The sequence below is a fragment of the Alexandromys fortis genome, unplaced genomic scaffold (genome assembly GCF_014885135.2).
Source record: "Alexandromys fortis isolate MF-2015 unplaced genomic scaffold, M_Fortis_MF-2015_v1.1 scaffold_1, whole genome shotgun sequence".
NCBI lineage: Eukaryota > Metazoa > Chordata > Mammalia > Rodentia > Cricetidae > Alexandromys > Alexandromys fortis.
The window spans coordinates 22,907,700-22,928,067 of record NW_026067927.1 but is presented as its reverse complement, the minus strand read 5'-3'; the positions used below and the strand labels follow the sequence as shown (position 1 = coordinate 22,928,067).

Here is a 20,368-nt window from a genome sequence, read left to right as displayed (position 1 = left end):
CATCATGCCTGCCTGCGGCCATCTGGTTGACAGTCTCAGCCGTCTGCACGGGGGCGGGGGGGGGGGGGGGGGGGGGGGGGGGGGGGGGGGGGGGGGGGGGGGGGGGGGGGGGGGGGGGCATGGAGAGGAAAAGGGAAGCAGTCTTGCAGCTCCGGAACCACTGAAGGGGCCCCACTTTAACAATCTTTTAGGGAATTGTCAATCTGATTGGCTACTTCCTGCTGAGCGGGAGTGCTGCATTCTTAGGGGTATTTTACATCAATTCACCCTCCTGCCTCCTCTTTATTACTTCCCTACTGGCCAGTCTTCCAGAGGGTGTCCCTCAGAGCGTCTCTGGGGATGAAAAAACACATATTCCTTTTAATCTGACTTGGCTTGTTCCCTGTCTGGAACATTTAAACTCCCTCCCATAATAAACCATGGGCTAACTTGAGCTATTGTTTGTACGAAATCTCTGGCCGTCTTCCTTGTTATTCCGTGCCTTGTTGCTTTAAGAGTTTCAGTTACTTTTTGAGGCCTTCAATTCACCCTCCCGCCTCTTCTTTATACTTGCTAGTCTTTTGGAGGGTGTCCCTCAGAATATCTCTGGGGATAAGAAAAAAAAAAAAAAAACAAAAACACATTATCTTCCCCAATATGCTCCTCAATTTAGCCGGGGGATGGAGTGACCCCGTTCACAAATCTTCACTTTCCAGATCTTGGTGGAACCTCCACTTACGCGGGGGTGGGGAGGGGCTGGGTGGGGTGGGGGAGTGGGGGGGGTGGTAGGGGCGGTGCCGGGATTGAGACATGGAGGTTTCTTTTCAGGTGGAAGCACAGCAACCTTTATTTTTCCCTGAGCTAAAGCCTTTTATACCTTTATGCAGCTGGCCTAAGACCTGCTGAGCAGCCAGAGGTATCGCTTCTCAAATGCCCACTGCTGCTGTAATTTAATTAGCAGGCCATAGGAGCAGGGGTACAAGAGCACATAGGGAGGACATATATAGTCCCAACAGTTACATTAAAAGCACCAACTTTCCAATGCCAAGGATTGATTTCTAAAACACAAGAGTCTATACAGAAGCCAGCCGGCTACAACCGGGATTCTATGTGCAATACGAGCAAAGCCACATGTATCTCATTTATCTCTAATTTTAAAATAATTCATTTTCTTGCTTGGTATACAGGTGAGCAGTGGAGAAAGCGGTGCATCTGCTATGCCTGAAAAAAAGAAAAAAAAAATCAGATGATCCTGGGGACAATCAGTTTAAAAATGGCCAAAACCAGAAGCAAATTAGGGACACCTTCTCCTACCACCTACTAAGCACAGAAGCAAAACAGGGCTTGGTGGGCAGCAGACTAGAGAGACAGAACACTCAGAGGTAACTAGCTAGTCTTCTACTGAGAATCAAAAGCAGCTGTGTGGCTGGTAGGACACGCTGACCACTCACCGGCGGGTGCTAAGGATTTCAATGCTTCCAAAAGGTGTGGGCTTGAGAACTTTATGAGGCACCGGAGGGGTTCTTTCCTGTCAGCCAAGATGCCGCCACTTATGTCACTCTTGAATCTGGTCTCCAGCTGTCAAACAAAGTTTATAGATGATGGTCAGTACCAGGAGCAGCTAGGATGGTGAGAGATAATGAACAAGTTATGTATTCCATTAATTCCTGCCTTCAAAAACCACACGGATTAATACAGGCAGAGCCCGTTTAACTTGCTAACTGCAAAGAGTGAAAGCATCTGGTATAGGAAATACATCCAACAGAGTGTGGGCACTGCCTTCAGCACGGTACGGACCCACAGGTGAGGCTGAGTGCCAGCACCACCCTCAGGATAGCAACTGATCTGCAGGAGAAGAGTCTGTGCTGCCCTCATGTGCCTATTACATTTTGCATCCAACATAAAAACAATAAATCTCAGGGCTAGAGAGATGGCTCAGTGGTTAAGGGCCCTTGTTGCTATTGCAGAGGACCTGGGTTAGGTTCCTAATACCCATATGGTCCACATCTCCAGTTCCAGTGGATTCTACACAGCCGCTGGCCTCCACAGGCCATGGGCACACATCTGGTGCATTACACACATTCAGGCAAAACACTTATATGCATAGGTAAAAGTCTTGGATTTTTACTATGGAAGACTGAGGGCATACCTAAACACTGGATGGAGTAGCACATAAGCTTATAACCCTACCTCCAGGAAGCTGAGTCATGGATTCCAAGTTGGAAGCCAGATACCATCTCAACAGCCAACTACCCCTAAGAGCTCTTCCCACCTAACCACATCACACAGAAGGAGCACACTGTGAGCTCCATATGCACATCATCCAGCTGAGGAAGTTATCAACAGCTCTGGGTTCATCTGTTAGTGCTCTCTTGCCCCCAGACTGGAGCAAATCTCAAACAACATAGTATTTGACCAGAAATACTTCAGTATGTATCTAAGAGGTCCATTGCCATACATCATTTTATTTACTTATTTTTGCGAGACAGGATTGTACTATGTAGACCAGGTTTTAACCTCAGCCTCCCGAGAATGCAGATTGCAATGAATGTTTGGAATGCTCATTGTTAACTTTTCAGGTGCTGGGCCTAATGTGTGTAAACACTTGTAATGTTTTGAGTAAGAATGGCTCCCATAGGCTCATATATTTGAAAGCAGTCACGAGGGAGTGGCACTATTTGAAAGGATTAGAAGGGTTAAGTGGAATGGCCCTGTGGAAATAAGTGTGTCAATGGGGGTAGGCTCTGGGGTTTCAAAAGTTCATGCCAAGCCCCAGAGTCTTTCTATTTTCTTACTGATCAGGTCGTAGCTCTCAGCTATGGCTTCAGCACCTGCTTACATGCCACTATGTTCCTGGCTATGAGGATGATGGATTAAACTTCTGAAACTATAAGCAAGCCTCCAATTAAATGCTTTCTTTCTTAAGAGTTTCCCTGGTCATGATATCTCTCACAGCAATAGAACAGTGATGACACCAGTGCTTGACTTCTGAGCTGTAGCCACAGCCCTAAATACAAACAACTCTTCCACGTCATCAAATACCTAAGTATCATAGTATGTGACCCTAGCTTTTTCCTCTCTTTTTGGAAACAGTGCCTCACTGTGGCCTGACTGGCCTGGAACTCGGGGTAGACCAGCTGCTTTGAACTTCGAGTGATCCTTCTGCCTGTGCCTCCTATACGCTCACATTTAAAAACAAAAATATTAGACAGGGTAGCTCTACCTTTGGAGCCTGTCCTCGAACTCTATCTCTAGACTCAGTCTGGCTTCGAACTCACAGATCCGCCTGTATCTGCCTCCTGAGTGCTGGGATTAAAGATGCGCGCCACCACCTGGTGTGAGTGATTCTTAAAACTTTGAGGCACTATGCTGAAATATTTATGGGATACTTACTGTCCGCAATGAATTCAATTTCTCTTTATTCTATACTTAAAATAAAGAGAAAGAAAAAGGACGAGGCAAAATGTGGCCATTGGCTAGTTAAAGTGGACTGGTGGCATTCAGTATAATATTCTGGCCATTTCCTGAGGTTGGAGAAAATCAGGTGTGAGGGCACACCTAGACTATCAGAACACAACCACCCTAGAGGTTGAACAAGCAAACTATCTCCTAAGTCAGTGGCTCTCCAGCTTTAGTGTATAGCCTAGAGCAGCCAGTATGCAGAAACAGATGGTGGACACAACCTCGCCCTGACTCAGGAGGAAAAGGGTGGAGCTAAGATCTGTGCTCCCTCCCCATTCCTGCGACTGGTTCTACCAGTTCAGAGACCACACCCTTAGGAGCTCTTTAAAAGACCTCAGTTAATACAACACAGCTAAGTGTGGTGGCCACTCCTGTGACAGGGAGGAAGCAGGAGGGCCTTAAGTTCAAAGCTAGCCTTGGCTACATGGGAATTTGAGGCTGTCCTAGGCTACAATACCTCGTCTGGATAAAACAATAAAGCAGACTGGAGAGATGGCTGAGTGGGTAAAGTGCTTGTTGCTTGTGGATTTGGACCTGAGTCTGGGTCCCTAGCACCCAGCCATGTATGTGTAACCCCAACACTTGGGAGGAAGGAAGAGACCATGCTAGGGTGACTATGACATATACTGAAGTTCTTCTAACGGTGGTCATGGGCTTGACTCCTGTATTCCTATTTGGTCATGTGGTGGGCAGCAGCACCCCTTAGAAACAAGTTTAATTTACAGTATATTTGCACCGCTGATTTTCTCCATCTGATGTCAGTGGGGCTACGTAGTAAATGTGTTTTTGCTCTTGTTTTTGTGCTTCTGAGTCACTCAGGCAAGTTTGCTACCAACTTGCTAAGTATAAGTAGCCCAGGCTCGCCTTGAATTTAAGATCTTCCTGCCTCAGCCTCCTGAGTGCTGGGACTACAGGTGTGTGCCACCATACCAGCTCATCCATTCAAGTATTTACGAGCATTTACTATATGCCAAATACTGTTCTGGGCGTGCACAGGCCCTCCCCCCAGGTAGCAATATACAAGCTGAGTTACTGAAGGCAAAAGCAAATTAAAAATTTCAGGATGTGTCCTTTGCTAACAGGAGAACTTACAAATATGATAAAAAGATCTATGTAACTTAAATATTTTTTTTTTTGCATAAAGCTGATAAATGAAAAAGGAATAGGTTTTGGACACGTTTTCCAGTTAAGACTTCTGTACCTCAAGAAAAAAAAAGGCACTAACTTGCAGGTGCTGTTCACTGCGCTATCCTACCTTATACTGTGCAAATTCCAGCTGTGGCTGGGGATAGGTTCCAAAGGTCTCCTGAGTGACTCTTTGGATTCTTTCTTTTTCTTCTGTGTTTTCAAGAATGATGTTTGAATCCACTGTGGATGAGAGTTTGGATTGAGATACCATTAGAAATACACCTCACCCCATACTTTTTCCCATCCTAACCTTGCAGACGATTTGTGTAGCTCAGATATGCTTCCTGTCCCTTCTTTTTATTGAAATAAAGTCATCCCACAGAACAGCTGGAGAGCACAGGCTGACAAAAGGGAGTAAGAAATACCTACAGTGCCACGACACTATCTAGGTTCTAATACCCTTTCTGTGTAGTTACCATGTTAAGTTTCTTAACATGGGACTCACAGCAGGTCATATGCCTCTGGAGTCCGTGCTCTCTTCCAAACATGGGTTCTGTTTTCTTCTACTGTTAACTTGAGCTTTGGTTTTCTAGGGGGAGACTCAGGTTCTCTGAGTGAGTAGCTGTGCCACCACCATGTTATTCTAGAACCAGCACATCCAGCTCACTAAGAGCATGAAACCGTGGGCTCCACCTCGGACAGACCTAGCTCTGTGACCCTTCTTGAGACCCAGTTTCCCAGTGGAGAGTGTCTCTTCACAGGCCGCTGTCAACTCTGATGTGACAGTCGCATGTAAACGTTGTGTCTGCTGCTGGGCACGAAAGGCCATCTATGAACTCTGAAGAACACCTGTGCTAGCGTGGCTTTCGGCCCCCAAATACTTAAGTCTTGGTTTTTCTGCGGTATGAACCAGATCTGCAATGTGGTCCTAGCACAACTGCTTTATCGTGAAGCAGCCACCTGAAAGGCAAAGGTGCCCTCCCGACCCCAGCTGTTTCAAAGCTCACATACAATTCACGTCTAGTCCAAAGCTTCCTTCCTGCAGAGGCACTGTGGTGTTGTGGCTGTCAAAGTTCTAGGAGAAAGAAGAAGTGAACATGTTGGGATACATAGATATCAACTGGTTCTAAGATGTAAAGTGTTAAATCATTTTTTTTTTGTGTGTGTGTGGTTTTTTGTTTGTTTATTTTTGTTTTTCAAGACCGGGTTTCTCTGTAACTTTGGAGCCTGTCCTGGAACTTGCTTTGTAGACCAGACTAGCCTTGAACTCAAGAGATCTGCCTGCCTTTGCTTCCCAAGTGCTCTGGAATTAAAGGTATTACCACCACTGCCTGGAAAATCTTATTTATTTATTTATTTTAAAAAGAGGTCTTATATTGTATTTTTTTCTTTTTTTTTTTTTGGTTTTTCGAGATAGGGTTTCTCTGTGGCTTTGGAGCCTGTCCTGGAACTAGCTCTGTAGACCAGGCTGGTCTCAAGCTCACAGAGATCCGCCTGCCTCTGCCTCCCGAGTGCTGGGATTAAAGGCGTGCGCCACCATCGCCCGGCTTTATATTGTATATTCTTACTTAGTAGAAAGAAACAATGGCTCTGCCACAGGCTAGCTAAACTGAGCATAGTTCTTAGGACGGTAAGCTTAGAAAGGTTGCTTTAGGAACTGACGGAACAGTGTGCCTTGTGCCGAGGATGCAGTTCAGTGGTAGAGAAATCTGCCTAGCATATGTGAGGTCTTGGGTTCATCCCCAGCACTGTATGAAACAAAATCACCTCAAGGTGCTGGGGTGGCACAGAGCTAGAGGAATGGAAGACAACCCTGACATCTTGGCGTCAGAACTGTGTCGTCAGGCCCTGAAAAACCTCTCAGGGCCCTTTAGGAAAGATAACTTTGCCACCATGAGCCCACATTTCTCGATCCTTTCTATTGCATCTCCCTTGAGGGAGTGACCGCTTCTCCAGCTGGTGGCTAACAATGTGAACTCTCTCAATAAAGCTGTGGGTGGACAGCAGTTGATGTCTATTTGGCAGGAGGTCTGACAAAGAAGGGGCAGGGAGGGAGAAAGCCATCATCTCAGTTAGGAGGCCAACATGGTAGCTCAGGCTTTCAATCCCAGCACTTGGGAGGTAGAGGCCTCAGCTAAGTAAAGAGTTTATAGTCAGTCTGGGGTATGTGAGATCCCATCTTAAAACCCCCAACAACAAATAAAAATTGCTTTCTTTTTTAAAGGGAAGAAGCATTTATTTTGGCTCAAAGTTAGAGGTTCCTGTCTAAAGTGGCTAGCAATACCCTGAGGCAAAAACACCTTCAAGTTTCTACCTTCCCCTCTTAGGATTCAGGCATTATGCTGGCTTGTCCCATCACCTGGCAGGATGCACCCAGGCAGTACCCTGGCCAGCCCAGGTTCTACGGCTACTACATAGTCACTTCGTAGTCTGTATGCAGGTGCAAAAGGTCCCTTTAAGAGACAAGTTCTGCACATTCCTTCTCTCTCCCCTCTTTACCCTTCTCTCAATAAACTCCGTGCTCAAGCTGTCTGCATGGTGTAGTTGTCTTCTGCCTGCTGTGAGGCCTCTGGCTCTCACCCACCAAGGTCCATTTCCCAGTTTTACAATATTCCCCTAAAGAGTGACTTGCAGACAGCCATCCTTTCTCTCTCCCTAGAACATAACACACAGCATAACCTTCTTAAGGAAGCCCATTCACCTAGAGAATATGAACATGCACAAACACTTGCCATGTACAGAAGAAAACTTAAGACCACAAGGGTAGACCTGTTCTTGTCAGGAAATGGAAACACCATATACAAACATTTCATCATTTTATCCTGGACAGGGGAGGGCTCAGGAGGCCCCACCCCTTTCTGAGGAGCTCTAGGCAGCTTATGGTAGTTGGGGGAAAGAAGTTGAGTTGGTCAGTGGTGTAGCCATGTGGGTGCTCTTGCTCTAAAAAATAATACCACATCCCTACTCATGCAAGCAGCCCTAATTAAATGCAGTTGGCTCAAAAGAACCCCTACCAGCCCCATGACAGTAGGAAGGGGACTTGTTGGGAAGAAGAGGTTCAGGAGGGATGGGGAAGGAGATAAGAGGATGATGGGGGACAATATGATCACAGTACATTATATATGTATGAAATTGTGAAAGATTAAAACAAACATGAGCAAAGTGAAGCGAGGGAAAGCTTCATCTACTCATCGCCAGGCCGGGCTGGGAGTGGCTGGCTCCACCCTGCTCAGTGCGCAGTCAAGGAACATGCGAATTTAAAGAGCTGCTAACTGGCTCACCTGGTTATACTCTCTAAAAACGATAGCCTTGAGCGAGTCCAGGAGCCGGCTTTTCAGATTCAGGTGCACTATCTGATGGTGTTTGCTCGCAACCTTCAGGGCCTTGGAGGGAAAGGAGCAAGACTGTTAGGGCTGCACCTGGGTCTGCACGCACGCACGCACGCACGCGCTCCAGCTAAGAATGGAAAGCGCACTGTGCGGAAGCTCAGTGCACACCTGGGATCCCAGCCCTCGGGAGGCTGCAGCAAGGGTGAGCCTGGCTTACAACAATGACTCCCCCACCCTCACAAGTGAAAAGGAATTTAAGAAATTTAATCCTATCACCTGTTACTCACTCTTTGGGACCCTGAGGCCCGCTGCTGACAGTGGAGTGTGTGGTGCTTTGGCAGATAGGTGTGTGGGAAGCAGGCAGCCAACCACAGTGCTGCTTACCTGCACCCAGCTGAAGCTCGAGCTCTGGGAGAACTCTATTAGCTCTGTGCTAACAGGGGGCATGGCAATGACTAGGCCAACTTTGGGAAAGAAGCTAGGATACCTGTGATAGCAAAGTGTGGTTTGAATAAGAAAGGCTCCCACAGGCTCATATGTCTGAATGCTTAGACCAGCCAGTAAAATGTGTCAAAGGCTAGAAGGTGCGGCCTCGGTGTAGGAGGTGTAGGAAGTGTGTCCCTAGGGTGGGCTTGAGGTTTTAAAGCCCATGTCCCAGTCTCCCCCGACCCCCTTTGCCTTTGGATCAGGATGCTGGAATCTGTTCCCTACCTGATGGAGAAGGGGTACAGTGCTCTTCAGAGGGCAGGTAGAAATGAAGGCATATGGAGTCTGGGGATAGTACACCACAAAAGTGGGTTTGTACTGGTTTGGTTGTGAATGTTGTGTTCCCCAGGCAACCCGAATCCACACAGCATTCTTCTGGTCGACTCTGAAGTTGACTGAAACCTTATAAAGAAAAGATTTAAGCTTTCTGATTAGATCTCACCAACTCACTTTATAAATCAGGTTGGCCTCAAACTCACAGAGATTCTCCTGCCTCTGCCTCCCTGATAAAGACATGCACCACCACTGCCAGGCTTGAAACAAAGTTTTAAAAAAATTAAAAAATGATCTATATGGCTGGGCAAACCTTTATTGCCAGCCTTGGGAGGCAGAGAAAGGCAGATCTGAGCGAGTTCTATCCAGCTAGGGCTAAATAATGAGATTCTATCTCAAAAAACAAAACAAAACAAAAGGGAAAGGGTGTTTTTCTATGAAGCCTTGTTAGTATCGCTGGCTAGCACACTTAGTGTCCCTGCAGTTCACAGCAGGATTTCTGTGTGGCAATGAGCTCGGAGTACACTGATCCTGATCATTCTTCCACACACGTCTCAGCAGCTACAGCCACTGAGGTTCTGCGTGGTGTCCATGTCACAGCCAGCCATCGGTCTTTCTAAACTTGCAGCTATGACCGCACTTGCTCAGACTTTAATAGCCACTGCTAGGCCATCAGCAAGCTCCAGTCCACTTTCCCTCTGGGCCCTGACCCAGGAAAGGAGAACCTGAAGAGAGGACCAGCTGGCTTGCTGTTTCTTCACTCTGGGATCTTACTCCAGGAAAAGCAGGTGCTTATGCTGTCTGCTGGCTCAGTACAAACTCTGCCACTCAGCACTCGGCTGCCTCTCCCTGTCTGGGCCGTGGGTTTGCAGAATGGTGTCTCATCCCCTGGTGAGCAGTAGAGAACTCAGTGGCCCCTACTGGCTGGAACAGAGGGTCTTGCTCTGGGTGCCTTCCACTTCCCATTGCAAAAGCCAAAGTGACTGGTGGCCAACAGCTGAGCCACTAGCCACATGTGGAGCATGTAATGGGAATTCATTCAGTAAGTTTAAAGATTCATTCGCTCAGTCACAACAGCCACGTATCAGGTCCTCATGTGGCAACCAGCTATGTGCTGGACATTGTCAGTAGAGGAAGCTTCTACCACGGCAGAGTTTCCGTGGGCAGTACTGCTCCTATAGAGCAGTGGGATGGGCAGGTAAGAGAGGGAAGGTTTTGTAATATTTCCGTTTGTTGAGTTAATGACATATTATTCTCCTCCCTCCCTCGATAGCACTAAACTGAATTTTGTAGAAATCCAAGAGGATTATTTTCTTACATTTTTTAATGCTCTCTGAAGAATTTTCTTAAAGGAAGCTTGGAACTGTTTCATGTCAAAAAGGTCGACATCTTCACCTGTCAGTGCAGAGAGAAAGACAAAGAGGTTAAGGGAGCCACACTATCTTCATCCTGTGCATCCCAGAACAGTAATGGCCACACCACACATGCCCAAGCGCCAGGGGATATGAATGAGCAATAGTCAAATCGCAGACTGCGTGGCTGGGTGTGGAAGCATATCGCCGTCACCACACCACTCTGGAACAGTGGTTCTTAGCCTCCCTGATGCTGCAACCCTTTAATACAGTTCCTCTTGTGGTGACCCCAACTGTAAAATTATGTTCGTTTCTACTCATAACTGTAAGTTTGCTACTGTTATGAATCATAATGTTTTCAATGGTCCAGGCAACCCCTAGAAAAGGGTCATTTGACCCCACAAAGGCGTCTTGATCCACAGGTTGAGAACCACTACTCTGGAGGGAAAGGCAGGAAAACCACCACAAGTTCCAGACCAGCTTTATCTATGCAGTAAATTTAAGGCTAGGCTAAGCTACATAGTGAGTTCAAGACCAGCTTTGTCTACATAGAAAGTTCTAGACTAGCCTATGCTACACAGGGATACAATGATTCAGAAACAACAAAACAAAACCCTCCAACAAAAAGACCACATTTGCTCCTCATTTTTAAATTGCCAAAATATCAAATTCAAACATTCAGTTTAAGGTGAAAAACATTACCTGGTTCTTTACTCATCTCAAAGACATCCCAGAGCTTCTTGTGCCGATGAACTTGAGTATCTAAGAGAGAAGGGCTCACAGCTCAGTGTTGTGTGTTAGGACCTTAGGTGTGTGCTGATAAACACATTCGTGTTTTTAACCAGTACGGATGCATTAGATGGCACCGACAGTTGTGAACACAGTGTGCTTTCTGGGTCTCCTTACCACCCTCCCACAAATACATATTGTTACTATTATAAAGTAACAGCAGCCCATGAACAGGGTGACACAGCTTTGAAATTAAAGTGCAAACTTACAAAACCCAAACCATAAAATTTAAATGGAGGAAATTTACTGCAGACAAACAAATGCTAATTACTCAATTCAACATAGATAATCCAGTTCAGTTTTGGTGTTTATCATTATTTTTTGGGAAGTCTTTGGTTGTTTTAATTTAGATTTTAAATGGGCAGAGGTATGCTCTGTATATGGAGGTTTTCCCTGAATTTATATCTATGCATTATATGAGTGACTGCCCACGGAGGCTAGAAGAGGGCAGAGTCCTTGGACTGGAGTTACAGACGGCTGGAAGGTGCCATGTGGGTGCTGGGAATCAAGTCTGGGTCTTCTGGAAGAATACCAGGTGTTTTACTAGCTGAGCTATTAAATCTCTTCACCCCACATTTGTCATTTTTAGATACCTTTGTCACACAAAACACAGCATACACCCACAGGACCGAATGACTCTTCTGACAACAGGGTTACGGCAGGTTGGCTGGTCCTGAGGCCTGAGACCTCGGTTCTTTAACCACCTCATTCCCCAGCCCAGCTCACTCTTTCCTCAGCAGCAACTACTCAATGCCTTACTCTGATTACACCCATGCTGCCCCTGGTTCTCTCCATGGCACTGTGAAGATGAGGGCCTTGGTCAGTGCTGTGGCCCGGGCTAAGCCTACCTGCGTAAAGCACTCAGTGCATGCCTGTGGAATACGGCAAGGCTGCTTGTGTGAACAGAAGATGCCCTTCAGGAGATGCAAAGAGCACCTGAAGGAGAAATGAGACCTAGGGGTTCGGCAAGCTCAACTCTTTCCCTTCATCCTGGATTGAAGGGATGCCCCGTGCTGACCTCCTTCTGTGTCCTCCCCTCAGATCAGGCTTTCTGAACTTGAAGGGGATATGGGCCCAGTACTCAGGGTACCATCAACTTCAGCATCAATGTTCTCCATGTCTCTCCCTAGGTAGAACATCGTTTCCTTTCCTGGGCCTGCATGTCCCCATTACTGGCCCCTATTTCTCTTCATGGCAACGGGCCGGGCAACAGATCACTGATTGATTGGTTTTATCTGCAGCAGGTGTCAAAAGGCAAGCATGATGTCTGTCCCCAGAGTGTTTTCTTCTGACACTATTTATCTGGTTCTGTGTTGCTAATTTGTCTCAGAATAAGACTGGTGCAATAGAAAGGTAGAACTTCGCTCTGTTGCCTATCACATAGAAGGTGAACAGCTAGGACTCAGATACAAAGCTTTTCCTGCAACAGGCACATGCTAGCCTCGCCCTACCTGTGAAGGATGTGATATACCGGCACCTGGAGCCTCCACTTCACAGCGGGGAGGGCTCCTAGCTCATGTGTAGGGGCGAGAGTCCTGCAAGTTCAACCTACTTGTCTTTGTCCCCACGTAGGCATTAAGCCCCTTCCATCCCTTGGCCCTCTACCCTCCTCTGCACCCTGCCTGCCACCTCCCGTGGGCTACCACCTTCCCCTTCTTCTACCTCTCCAGACCATCTCACAGGTGTCTCAATTCTCTTCCCCTCTGGTCTCTTTTGTGCCATAACCAGCATGATCTCTCAAAAACAAGCACCTAATTTTTTTTTTTTTTTTTTGGCTCATAACCTATCAAGGGCTGACATAATTCTTTGGATAGAGGTTGAGAATCTTCTAGTGGCTTCCAAATCTCTGAACTATCTCAGTGTTCACTTCCACTGGAGCCCAGCTTGTGCCTTCTCTTGCATGGCTGGCATTCTTCTCCCAGCCCATGCCCATCAGTTTCCTCCTCCTCAACTTCCCTCTCCCTGGCTAGTGCTAGCTCATCCTATGGCTCTCAACTTGAAAACCATCTTCTCAAGGAAGTTTCCTTCCATGATCACTGAAAAAGTGCTCTGTGCTCTCATAATTTCTTAATTCTCCTTCACATACTCGTTACCATTGAGATCGGTACTGTGAGACGGGCTGGTTAACCTCTCCTCAGCTAGACCTCGGTATCCATAGTTTGTGAATTAACTGGGCAGTGGTAGTGCACGCCTTTAATCCCAGCACCTGGGAGGCAGAGGCAGGTGGATCTCTGTGAGTTCGAGGCCAGTCTGGTCTACAGAGCGAGTTCTAGGACAGCTTCCAAAGCTACAGAGAAACCCTGTCTCGAAAAAAGGCAAAAAAGATTGAATCACTGGCTCTGCTCACCAGGCCTCAATGGATCCAATGGAAGTGGGTGGTGCCACTTCTGGCAGGTGTCCTCTATAAGAAAGCAAACTGAGTAAGCCATGAGGAGTAAGCCAGCAAGTAGCATTCTTCCACGGTCTTTGCTCCAGTTCTTGCTTTCAGGTTCCTGCCTGTTTGAGTTCCTGCTCTGAATTTCAACTTCATGATGGACTAAATAACATAAGCTGAAATAAAGTGACCTTTTCCTCCACAAGTTGCTTTTCATCATGGTTTTTATCCCAGAAATAGAAAGAAAATGAGGACAATACATAACGACAACAACAGAGTAATAAGAACCTGACTCTGGGGCCAGAGAGACAGCTCGGTTGGTAAAGGCGGACAAGCCAGGCAACTGAGTTTGACCCCTGGGGTTCTCCAGGTAGGAGAGAACTGACTCCAGCTACTTGTCCTTGATGTCTACTGTGTGCTACAGCACTTGTGTGTCCCTCGCAATAAGTGACATGTAAGAAACAACCCCCAACCCGGGAGACCACTCCTGTTCCAAGTGCTTGGCTTGCACTTTCATTTGACCCTGACCAGGACCTTATTCAATTATTACCATTACTATACAGACTTGCCAAAAGGAAATACCAAGGCAGGCAATGTGAGCCACCATCCCCTAGCACTTACAGGGAAGCAATGATGGAGCCATAAAACCAACCCAAGCAGTCTGTGTCCTTAAATTTTAAAAAGTGAACATTGAAGATGAAAAAAAAAATCTAAGAAATATCAAGAAATGAGAAGCTGTAGTGCATGACGGGCTTCTCTGGGGCACACGCTCAAATGTGCAAAAGCAAAGTCCAACAAAGGACACTTCATGCCCACGGTGAGCCAGTTCCTGTTTCTAAAGGTCCTGAAAAGCAGGGACTGCCCACTCCATGTCCACTGACTTAGGTGGAGTCTGAGGGTCAGAGAGGAGACAAAATTCAGCAGGAACACTAGATCCGCCAGTAGAGACAGCAGGGATCTGGTACCAGACGTCTCAACTCTAGATTCGCTTATTTTTATGTGTATGGGTGTTTGCCTGCATGTGTCTATGTACTATGTGCATGCAGTGTCCTGCAGAGGCCAGAAGAGGGCATCACATCCATGCAACTAGAGTGCTAGGTGGTTGAGTCACTATGTGTGTATTCAGGTCCTCTCCAAGAGCAGCCAGTGCTTTTAGTTGCTGAGCCACCTCTCTAGATCCTAGAATCTGCAGTAATATAAGAAATTCCTTCTGATAAAACAAAATTCCAATATGTAAAGGCAACCCCCCCAAACTTACACACGATGTCTAAGAGGGCCATGTCATCAAGAGTTGCATTCTTCCCCTGAAAGAAAGGGTGAACTGGTCAGGAAATGAGGCACCTGGTCTGCTGCTAATCCCCTCAAGCCTATTTTAGGGCTGGCGAGAACATTCTATTCGCATGTCTGAAGTACTGTTTTGATGATCTATCTCCGATCTACACTCTCCTATTAACAGTCACACCTTCAACTTTTGCATCAGCCCACATTCTCCTGAAACTCACCCCACATTTATCACTTAACTTTTAGATTTTTGAAACATTCAAAATCCAGATGTGAGGGCTCACAGCTGTGATCCCAGTACTTGGGATGCAAAAGCAGAAGAATTGCAATGAATTTGAGGCCAACCAGGACTACAGAGTGAGGCTCTGTCTCAAAGCAAAACAACCACTCTTGAGCATACACTAAACTGCATACAAGCTGTGGCTTGCATGTGAAATGTCCCCACAGGTGCACACGGTGAGCATCTGGTCTCCAGTAGGTCGTGCTGTTTGGCGGAGGGTGGAGCCCAGTGGAGGAAGCAGGTCACTGGGAGTGGCGCCATGAGGTTCTGGCCATACTTCCCGCACACTGGGTGTCCCTGCAGCCTGACCAGCCCATGAGCTCAAGGACTGAACCCCCAGGAATGTGACCCTAAACAAACACTTTCTTGCTGTCATTGCTTTTGTCAGGGCATTTTATCACCGCCACAAGTGAGACAATATACTTAAATATTTCAGATGTGGCCATAAACATACTTATGAAGTCACTGTTGGGTCAATGTGTTGGACACGCCCAGCAACTTCCACGCCCAATCTCCCCCTGCCTCTCACTCCTATCCTCTTTTGTCCCCACTTCTCTTCCTCCCAACCTTTGCTGAGCAGCTACAGATCCTCCTTCTGTCACAACATTTGTATTTCCTAGTTTTATATGAATGTGAACATAAGGCTGGATTCTTTTCTGATCTGGCTTCCTTTACTCAGCATACTTATTTTGACACTTAGCCATATTTTTGCATCTATAGTTCAATTCTTTTTTATTGCTAGTGGTTTTCTGTTATGGGAATATGATACAATTTGTTCCTTACCCATAGATGGACTTGGGTTGTTTCTAGGTTCTAGCTTTGATAAACACTGTGCTAATATACGTGTCTTTTTGTGGATATGCATGTGTTTTCATTTCTCTTGAGCAAATGCCTGGCAGTGGAATGGCTCAATCTATGGTGGCAAATGTTTAGACTTTTAGACAAACTGTCAAGGGCTGGGAAATGTAGCTTGGGGTAGAGCACTTACTTACTCAGCATGTATGAGACCCTGCCTTCAATCCCAAGCACTAAAACACAAAATAAATGCTGGGCTTGAGGTACAAACAGCTCAGCAGACAGCCTTTGCTTAGCAGGCACCAGGCCCTAGGTCCAATGTACAGCACCAGAAAGAGAAAAAAATCCCATCTATTCCAAATAGGTATGATCAGTGTTGCCAACCCTAGCCATCCTAATGACCATATTTTGTAACTTTTATTTGCATTTATCTGATGACTAGGGATTCTGAACACGTCTTCGTATGCTTATTCCATCTGTATGTTTTCTCTGCGGAAGTGTCTAACCAAATCTTTTCTGTGTTGAAAAAATATTTTTAATGTGTATGGCTGTTTTGCCTGCATGTATGTCTGTGAACCATGTGTGTGCCTGGTACCCTAGAGGCTAGAAAAGGGTATAAGATCTCCTGGAACTGGAATTACAGATGGCTATGAGCTGCTGTGTTGGTGCCGGGAATGGAATCAGGCATTCTGGAAAAGCAGCTGGGGTTCTTATCCACTGAGCTAAGTTTTTTTTCTTATTACTGACTCTTCTAACATATTTCTAACATAAATATATTTCTAACATATTTTAGCTGCAGGTCTTTTACAGGCCAGGGTTTGGGAATAGTTTCCATCAGTCTGCGGCTTTTTTAAATACCCCTTTTCAAAGAAAAAAATTGATCAATTCTACTAGGTTATCAACTATTTTTCTTTTATGAACCACCTTTTCGACGGTCTAAGAAACCTTTGCCTAGTCCAATGACACAAAGATTTCTGTCTGTCTGTCTGTCTCTCTGACATATTTTATGGTTTTAAGTATTACATTTGGATTTTGGATCTATTTGAGTCTTCTTTTCTTTTCACAGTAGAGGGATGGACTGAACTTGTCTTTTTTCTTCCTATGCAGTTGCCCTTGCATTCATGATGCAGCCCAGGCTTCACCTGAACACTAGACATCCCTACCTTGGCTTTCATAGTTCTGGGACTGAACAGATGCAGCACCTTGACCAGCAGAGGTGTTTTTGCATATGAGCATCCAATTGTTTTAGCCAGGCTGTTGGAAAGATTGTTCCAGTCAGGCACATGCCTTTAATTCCAGCACTCAGGAGGCAGAGGCAGAGGCAGAGGCAGGTGGACTTCTGTTAGTTTGAGGCCAGCCTGGTTTCCAGACAGAGTTCCAGGACAGTCAGAGCTGTTACACAGAGAAAACATGTCTTGAAATAAACAAAACAAAACAAAAAACAGTTGGAAAGAATGTTCTTTCTTCCCAGAATTGTTTTTTGTACCATTGCTTAAAAAGATCCATTAACCATATGTACATATTGGTCTAACTTTATTCTATTGGTTAATTTCTTTGGCTGATATTTTTCAACACTGTTACCTCACACAGCAGAATTATTTCCTGGGCCAGAGATTCCTTCCTCTGCCTCAAGTTTATGGTCTCCAGCTGGTTTTCGGACAGAAAGTCCCAGGTTTTTAGGATGGTCTTTATCGCATGCAAGGGGATTTTCAAGATGCTCCTCCGGAGAAACTCGGCAACATTCTCATCCATCTTTCTGATCCTGATACAAGAGGAGCACAGTCATGTATTAATAAGTTCAGAAACCTCAGTGTGAAAGTGTGAATTGCTTAGTATCCTACTTAACCCAGGGTTTGTTAGGTTTACCTTTTCTCAGCAGTCTATATTATTTGAGAATACAGAATTTAATTACTCTTTAAGCTGCATTGACATATGGTCTCATGTAGCCTACGTTGGGCTTAAACTCAGCTTGTGGCTGAGGATGACCTTGAACCATTAAAAAACTATATAATACATTCGTGTGCCCGTATGTATCTCTGCACATAGATGTGTGTGTGTCTGAGGAGGCCAGAGGTGCCAGATTCCCTGGAACTGGAGTGATAGTTGGTTATGAGCCACCTACCATGGGTCGTCCAGAACAGCAAGTGCTCTTAACTGCTAAGCCACCTCTGCTGCCTGACCTTCAACCTTTGATCCTTCTGCCTCTACTTCCCAAGTGTGGAATTATGCAGTGAGTCACTGCTGGGTTCTAGTCAGTGACAGGTCAAACCTAAGGCTTCCTGCATGCCAGGCCATACCCTACCAACTGTGCTATATATACACCCACATCCCCAAATCCACATCCCCAGTCCCAGTTGACTGTATTTTAAAAAGGCACTGAAAACCAAAGCATGGTTTAGAGTGAAAAAAAAAATAGCTGAATTAAGGTTGTGAAAATGGAGTATCATTTGCTGTATTGTTTAGTTATGAGACTGTTTTTCCTTAAAGGTCAAAACCAAAACCTTCAGCATGGTCTACAAGACCACGTATGACCTGGCCCTTGCTTCCTTTCTTCTGCCTACCTCTCCCTCATCTTCTTCGTTTCTGCGCGTGGATTTGAGGATGGAATGCTGGGCCTTCCCTGAGGCACACACTCTACGACCGAGCTATTTCTCCAGGCCCACCTCTTCAGCTACACCGTGTCTCAGTTCCTGTAAGACTAAAGGATCCTTCTGGGGATGGGACATTGTATTTGCAGCAACCCTTAGCTAGAAGGTTCTTGCTTTAATTCAGCCCTCAGCCTAGTCTCTCCCCGGAAACTTATTGCAGCCATCCAATAAAAAGTTATTTTACGACCTTCCAGTGCTTACTGTCTTTACAGAGCCACCTGCCATCAGCTTTATTATTTTATCACAGCTACAATAATTTTTTTGTGTGTGTGCTCAAGACAGGGACTATGTTTGTCTTATTCATTACTTTGTCAGTAAAATCTACAGCACTGTTACTGTCCGGGCAGGAGTAAGGTCATTCTAAGGAGAGTCCCTTTTGAGACAACAGATAGCAAGAAAATGCAACTCATCCAGGAACACCGTGGCAGAAGGAAAGGCTGACACCTGGGGCCGGCAGAGGTGCTTTTCTGGCAACTTGTCAGTCATTCCTGTGGGAGAGACTGACACCAGGACACATTGGCTCAGAGATGGGCAGGACCACACTGTGACCAGGACTGCTGAGTTTTGTATACCTGCTGCTCTCTGTTTAAACGTCTGTCTCAAGTCTGGACACCAGAGATGAACTTGGTGGGGGTGGATCACCAGGCCTCTTTGTTCTTTCCAGTGTGGTTGGTCACACTGGATAAATCTCTTTTCTTTGTTTTTCATTGTGACTTGTCCTTTTAATTGGCCTAGTGAGGATGGCCACTGAGCCTAGCTTGTTAGGGCTGCCCGGACCCAGGCTCTGATCTTAACAATTTCTTTTCTTTTTTAAAATTTATTACCTATACAGTGTTCCACCTGCATGCATGCCTGCAGGCCAGAAGGGGGCACCAGATCCCACAACAGATGGCTGTGCACCAACATGTGGTTCTGGGAATTGAACTCAGGACCTCTGGAAGCGCAGCCAGTGCTCTTAACCTCTGAGCCATTTCATCAGCCTGACCCTAACAATTTCAGTGACTGTCAATCAAGTCATCCAGGGAGTCCAGTCAAGGGCCATCTCATATGCACTTGACAAATGCCTGAAGGACGAAGGATGGATACTCCCCTTAAGCACAATGGGTATGGCAAGGATTTGGGGTTCATAGTCTGTCAACTATCAAGACAACACTTCATCCAGGAAGAACATCTGGGAGGGCTTTCGTGGGCACTGATAAGGTAAACGGGGAGGGTATATACGAAGCAGGCATTTCTTCCATCCCCGTACTAACCAGGTTTGACCCTGCTAAATCAGGCGAGGTCAGGGCATTCAGGGTGGGGTGCCCAAAAGATGAGATATAACATTCCTTAGCACTTCTGAAGATTCTTAATTCTGAGTGGCTTGCAGAATGTCATTCCTAGAAGAAATGACAGAAAGGGGCGTAAAGTATTGGCAAAGTTAGCAAGCCCTTGAGTGAACGTTTCCCCTGTGACTGTGTCAACTCCTATCTTCTGGCGCTTTACCACAGTAGGTGCGATGACAGTTGTTGAATAAACAGGTGACAGAAAAGATCCCTCGTGAAGCAACCATTAGGCGCGCAGGGAGCATAAGGAGTAAACCAACAGGATGTATGGACGAAAAACACGCAACGCAAGGGCTAGAGAGCCAACGCCCCGATGGAGCCCCGCGTCTCAAAGCAGAGCCACCTTCCTGCAGACAGAGCTGTAGATCGCAGCGCAGACCCCAAGCGGCACGTAAAGTCCCGCCCCACTCGGGGCGGACGTGACGCCACGGGCGCGCATCACCGCCCTCTTGCTCCAGACTCGGGCTCCACTAGTCTCAGGCCAAGATCCCGCGGCGGGTAGTGCGCCGTGACAGGGCCCCGGTGGAGGACTGGGGGCTGGCTCTCTTAGTCCTCTCTCTACCCTCCGGGTCCCAACGCGCGTCGCGTCGCTGAAGCATACCTGGCCTGTCCACTTCGCCCGGCGCGTCTGCAGCCCTTCCCGCCGCGGCGCTTTCGAAGCCGCCAATGGATGCTCGGGCCCCGCCCACCGGGCCAGGCCTCCGCACTGCTCCCGGTGTATAGGGGGGACGCGGTAGTGGGCGCGCCCGATGGGAAACGCGTCAGGTCCCCAATATCGCTCTATTCAGGGTCAGGATCAGGTAAATAAAGGTCACCTCTGTCTAGAGTCTCTCCTTGCAGTCCGCGTTGTCTGCTGCCGTCACCGAG

The 20,368-nt window shown here is 46.6% G+C and overlaps 1 protein-coding gene across 3 annotated transcripts; it reads right to left on the bottom strand.

The window, feature by feature from the left end:
- Positions 1–816: 816 nt before the first annotated feature.
- Positions 817–20,366, bottom strand: Cenpn (centromere protein N). 3 transcript variants are annotated; one of them, XM_050143436.1, is made up of 12 exons: positions 20,103–20,365; positions 19,430–19,555; positions 17,110–17,290; positions 14,431–14,476; positions 10,712–10,771; positions 9,976–10,052; positions 8,610–8,786; positions 7,851–7,952; positions 5,581–5,644; positions 4,697–4,809; positions 1,431–1,557; positions 817–1,200 (listed from the first exon to the last, which is right to left on the bottom strand). In XM_050143436.1, the coding sequence occupies exons 3-12, from the start codon at positions 17,278–17,280 to the stop codon at positions 1,118–1,120; spliced, it is 1,020 nt and encodes a 339-aa protein (XP_049999393.1). In that variant the 5' UTR covers positions 17,281–17,290; positions 19,430–19,555; positions 20,103–20,365; the 3' UTR covers positions 817–1,117. The 3 variants fall into 3 exon arrangements, with proteins under 3 accessions (XP_049999393.1, XP_049999394.1, XP_049999395.1); XM_050143437.1 differs by lacking the exon at positions 19,430–19,555; XM_050143438.1 differs by lacking the exons at positions 4,697–4,809; positions 5,581–5,644 and having other exon boundaries at positions 20,103–20,366.
- Positions 20,367–20,368: the final 2 nt, after the last annotated feature.